Source organism: Solanum stenotomum, chromosome 12, assembly GCF_019186545.1.
Source record: "Solanum stenotomum isolate F172 chromosome 12, ASM1918654v1, whole genome shotgun sequence".
Classification (NCBI taxonomy): domain Eukaryota; kingdom Viridiplantae; phylum Streptophyta; class Magnoliopsida; order Solanales; family Solanaceae; genus Solanum; species Solanum stenotomum.
Genome location: NC_064293.1, coordinates 482,399 through 487,696, shown reverse-complemented (window position 1 = coordinate 487,696; position 5,298 = coordinate 482,399). Strand labels below are relative to the sequence as shown.

Here is a 5,298-nt window from a genome sequence, read left to right as displayed (position 1 = left end):
GCGTGTTTTTAAATTAATTAATCAAGTAGAGCAATATTTTAAAATTATTTAATCAACTAGAGGAATGTTTTAAAGACTGTCAATAGTTAATACACTAAAATAATAATTCACGTCAAGTTTAGAGTACTGTTTTCAATACTTATGGCTAAAAAATAGGGAAAAGACATAGATTTCCCCTTGAACTTATCCCCAAAAAAGTCAGTTATACGCTTAAACTATCATGGTGACCTATTACACATCTTGACTACTCAAAAGTGAATTTATTACCACCTTGAGACGTGTAACACCACTCTCACATTATGTGGTGTAGTACACTCGCTGCCACATCAGCGCTACGTCAGCATTATGTCATAAATTATAATTTTTTGTTTTGTTTTCTTTATTAAATAACTTTTCTTTTGTTAACTATATTTTACTTTAACTAATCCCTATTAATTGTTTTAATTCTCTAATAATTATATCTTCTTCATCACTAATCCCACCCATTTTCAATTCTCATTTCATCGGAAAATCATATCCGACTCCACCTTCACTATTGATTTTGTTCTTCACCACCACTATATCACCTTCAATTCTTCTTCTTCTTCTTTGTCACCCAACACCAAATATCACCACCACCATTATCAATATCAACTTTTTCTTCTTCACTACCTTCCATTACCTCTTTTAATGTTTGTCACCCGCCATCCATCACCACCAAACCCATAAAGCTGCTATTACCACCAAACCCAAAAATTGATTAACAACCAAAAATTCTTGAACAAAGTTAAAAAAAATTTGAAAAAGATAGAAATAATCAATCAAAAATTTTCTAGATAAAATACAATTATTCACTAACAAATCTATGGGATTAACCTAATTGCGAATCATAAAAAAATTGTGCTTTCAGATTGTGATAAAGAATAAAGAAGTGTGATGAAAAATAAAGAATGAAGGAGACGAGGACAATGGGTGGGGTTTGAAGAAGAAGAGGTGTGGGAGGTGGGGTGAAAAAGAGGATTCTAATTTATTTTTTACTTTAATTTCAAATTGACGTGCTTATTTTTTATTTTTGTTTTATTTTTTTGCCACGTCAGTTTTAAGGGGTAAGAAAATTTACTTTTGAATAGTATAGATGTGTAATAGGTTACTATGATAGTTTAAACGTGTAACTGACTTTTTGGGATAAATTTAAGAGGGAATTTATGCCTTTTTCCCAAAATATTATAACAAAACGCGCTAAGTTATAATAATAAGATAAAGAGATGTGAACATAGCAAATTTCCACGCGACTATGTTAATAAGAATGTTCAACCTATCTATTTTGGTCAAGCTATGCAAAATTTCCACGCGACTATGTTTTTATGTCAACCGTAGCAAATAGATTATGAAGCTTCATATTCTGAACATCTCCATGACTCCATCTGCAAGTGAAATCAAATTCCATCTGCTATCTCATTTTAATGGAGGCCATAAACATACTTTACTTCTTGTCATCCATATGGATTCTGTCGAGTGTGAGTGCTCAACATACCATACCTGCAAATCAACCTCTAACAGATGGAAGCACCATTATTTCATCAGATGGCAAGTTTAAGTTGGAATTTTTTTCCCCTGGGACATCCGGGAAACGTTACTTAGGAATATTGTTTAATAAAGTTACTGTACAGACAGTGGTATGGGTTGCTAATAGAGACAATCCACTCAATGACACATCGAGTGTGCTAAATTTTACCAGACAAGGAATTCTTACTCTTCTAAATGGTTCTGGCAGAGTCATTTGGTCCTCCAATTCCACTAGACATGGGCAAAATCCAGTAGCACAACTCCTTGATTCAGGCAATCTTGTTGTTCGAGATGCAGCCGAGGATAAGCCTCAGAACTACCTGTGGCAAAGTTTTGACAATCCAGGTGACACTGCTTTACCTGGAATGAAGGTTGGGATTAATCTGAAAACTGGTTTTCATCGTTCCCTTTCGTCATGGAAGAGTACAAATGATCCTTCCAGGGGTCAGTTTACCTGGACATTTGATACTGGTGGATTCCTACAAACATTCGTTATGAATGGTTCCATTGAACTCTACAGAGCTGGACCATGGAATGGCCGAGTCTTTCCTAATGCACCATCTCGTGACACATCGTGGAATGGTTATAACTATACATACTTATCTGATCCTAATGAAATATCATTCATGTATGAACTTACAGACAGCTCTATCATTGCAAGGGTAGTGATGCAACTAAATGGATTTCTACAGCTTTCAGAATGGAATAATTGGACCCAAAATTGGGACGATGTTGTCAGTGCACCATCTGATAACTGTGACATTTATGGCCAGTGTCATTCATATGGTTTGTGCAACAGCGGCAATTCCTCAATCTGCAGATGTTTGGATAAATTTGAACCCAAAGATCCAACAGAATGGGCAAGGGGAAATTGGTCTGGTGGCTGTGTTAGAAAGACAGCAATATTGAATTGCCAAAAGGAAGTTAAATTCTTCAAGTATCAAGGCATCAAGTTGCCAGACACTCGTTTTTCCTGGTACAGTGGAGGAGTGACTCTTAATGCATGCGAAGAATTGTGCTTGAGAAACTGCTCGTGTATGGCATATGCAAATCCAGACATAACAGGGACAAATGAAGATTGCTTGCTTTGGTTTGATGAGCTGATGGACATCAGAGAGTTTGGTGCTACTGGGCAAGATATCTATGTAAAGTTGGACTCTTCTGAGTTTGGTATAAATCTGTTTCTATACTTTTTCATGTTAGGCTGTTAAGTATGCCACATTAGATTTTGAGTATTCTAGACCAAATTAAATGCCATTTAGTGAGCAAGTTGAGGTTTCTCTACATTATTTGAAAACCAAAACAGTTTATTTTTTCCGTCTTACGAATTTATTTCTGTCATCAGGTAACTCCAGTACAGGGAAAGTAAACAAACTGACAATCAGCTTGCCACTGGCAGCATTAGGTCTGCTCCTAGTACTATGCTTAATCATGTACATAAGGCAAAAGAAGAAGAATCAGCAATATTTTAGAAAAGGTAAACCTCAGAGGTTTTGCTGCTTTTGAATTTGTGGTTTTGTTTTTTCTGGAGTTACATTTGGTAAATATCAGAATTTCTCTTTACATCCAATTAAGTCCTTATTTTAACAGGAAGAAGAACAAGAATCTCTGAAATGTTCTGCACTAAAGAAAGGAAAGATAAAGAGCTAGATTTACCGTTGTTTGATTTTGAAACTATATCTCATGCTACCAATAACTTTTCATTGAACAACAAGCTTGGAGAGGGTGGTTTTGGACCTGTTTACAAGGTAACTATTTTAACTTCAGCTCTTTCTATTTCATCCAAAATAACTGCCTAAAAAGGAATTTCCGAAACTTTAAAACGAAAACACATGTTTCGGTAAGAAAATTGATATGTCATTCTCCTATTTCATCTAAACAGCAATGTCAAAATCTACTTTATTGTTTGTCAGTAAAATATTCTGGAGAAGCTCATTCAACTAATTTACTGGATATCTAGGGTATGCTGAAAGATGGACAAGAAATAGCAGTAAAGAGACTTTCAAGATACTCAGCACAGGGAACTGACGAGTTCAAGAATGAGGTTATCTTCATTGCTAAACTCCATCATAGGAATCTTGTGAAGCTTCTTGGTTGTTGTATCCAAGCAGAAGAAAAAATGTTGGTTTATGAGTACATGCCTAATAATAGCTTGGATTGGTTCCTTTTTGGTTGGTTCTCACTTCTCTCAACTCTTAACACATTTAGTTATCTGTAGTAATAGTTCAATCGTCAGATGAATTTTGTTATCTGTTCTTTGATTTGAAATATCTGAAGTGTTCTACTATAAGCTCAGAATTTTTGCAGATACAGATAGGAGGTCACTGTTTGATTGGCCTAAGTGCTTCCATATTATTAATGGAATTGCTCGCGGACTTCTCTATCTTCATCAAGACTCAAGATTGCGGATAATCCACAGAGATCTTAAACCTAGCAATGTTTTGCTAGACATAGATATGAACCCAAAGATATCCGACTTTGGCATGGCAAGAAGTTTTGGAGGAAATGAGACTGCAGCCATGACAAAAACAGTGGTTGGGACATAGTAAGAATCTTTAAACCGATGAAGTATTTGCAGTCTACTAAAAAGCTACTTACTTTGTTTATTTGACATTATCCTACAGTGGATACATGTCCCCGGAGTATGCAGAAAAAGGAGCATTTTCAGTGAAATCAGATGTATTTAGCTTTGGAGTTGTAGTACTGGAGATTTTAAGCAGGGAGAGAAATAGAGGGTTCTTGCATCCAGACCATAACCATAATCTTCTAGGACATGTAGGTGATCTTCTTGTCTATCTTATATGTTAAGTAAAACTTATAGCATCTAACTGCATGATAGTAAATGTTCAGGTGTGGATCCTTTTCAAAGAAGGCAGGGTTATGGAAGTAATTGATACACAACTAAGGCAGTCATGCAATCAGTCTGAAGTTCAAAGATCAGTTCATGTAGGTCTGTTATGTGTGCAGCAGTGTCCAGAAGATAGGCCGAATTTGGCATCAGTTGTGCTCGTGTTGGGTAGTGATGTCTCACTACCCTCGCCTAAAGAGCCAGGCTTTTTCAATGGCAGGAACCAATTCACTGAAGCTGACAGTTCATCTAGCAAGCATGGCGAAACTTCAGTGAATGAATTAAGCATCACACAGTTGGATGCCAGATAGGAGATAAATTTTCAGGTCATGGATGTTTTCTGTACGCTATATTAACTTAATTGTTGCGGTCATATAGAACAAGAACTACTGGTTGTTCAACTAAATAGTTTTACTCAAAAATCTGTGGCATGGTATTAAGCATGACAACTTGACACTCAGTTTGCTGTATATAAAGATAGGAGCAGAGTTGTGAAAAGAGCTTAAAACATTCTCTACATACAAAAGCACCTAGTATATTTGCTTATGAAAGAAGAACAGCTTATTCTGTAAAAAACTTTCAGCCTCCCTTGGGGAAGTAAGAACAATTTTTCCTTCGTTGGCTTGTATGAGTCCACGACTAGTCAGGAGACCAGGTCCCTTGACTGTAGTAATAACAGGAAGTAATGTAAATGCTATTTACCTGGAAACTTCCTTGTTCAAGAGAGGAAAAACTACGACCTGTCACACAGGATTTCTCAAAACTCCAGTAACTTCAAGTAACTTGTGAGTACTGGCTCTAGTAATCACAAGGATTAATATCTTAATCCTACAAACCTTTAAACACCTTTATTACAAAACACAAAGCAATAGCCCTATTGTCCACTTTATCAACTACCTCTAAGT

General features: G+C 36.1%; 1 protein-coding gene across 1 annotated transcript; it reads left to right on the top strand.

The window, feature by feature from the left end:
* The first annotated feature begins 1,358 nt into the window (after positions 1-1,358).
* Positions 1,359-4,834, top strand: LOC125846708 (G-type lectin S-receptor-like serine/threonine-protein kinase At4g27290). The gene is made up of 7 exons (XM_049526281.1): positions 1,359-2,715; positions 2,891-3,022; positions 3,136-3,293; positions 3,506-3,716; positions 3,853-4,090; positions 4,170-4,320; positions 4,396-4,834. The coding sequence occupies exons 1-7, from the start codon at positions 1,443-1,445 to the stop codon at positions 4,702-4,704; spliced, it is 2,472 nt and encodes an 823-aa protein (XP_049382238.1). The 5' UTR covers positions 1,359-1,442; the 3' UTR covers positions 4,705-4,834.
* The last annotated feature ends 464 nt before the right edge of the window (positions 4,835-5,298 follow it).

Bases quoted from the DNA above. Each gene is read 5' to 3' on its own strand.
- LOC125846708 (XM_049526281.1), top strand. From the start codon at position 1,443: ATGGAGGCCATAAACATACTTTACTTCTTGTCATCCATATGGATTCTG. The intron at 2,716-2,890 runs GTATAAATCTGT...TTCTGTCATCAG, and splicing joins GTTGGACTCTTCTGAGTTTG to GTAACTCCAGTACAGGGAAA. The intron at 3,023-3,135 runs GTAAACCTCAGA...TTATTTTAACAG, and splicing joins TCAGCAATATTTTAGAAAAG to GAAGAAGAACAAGAATCTCT.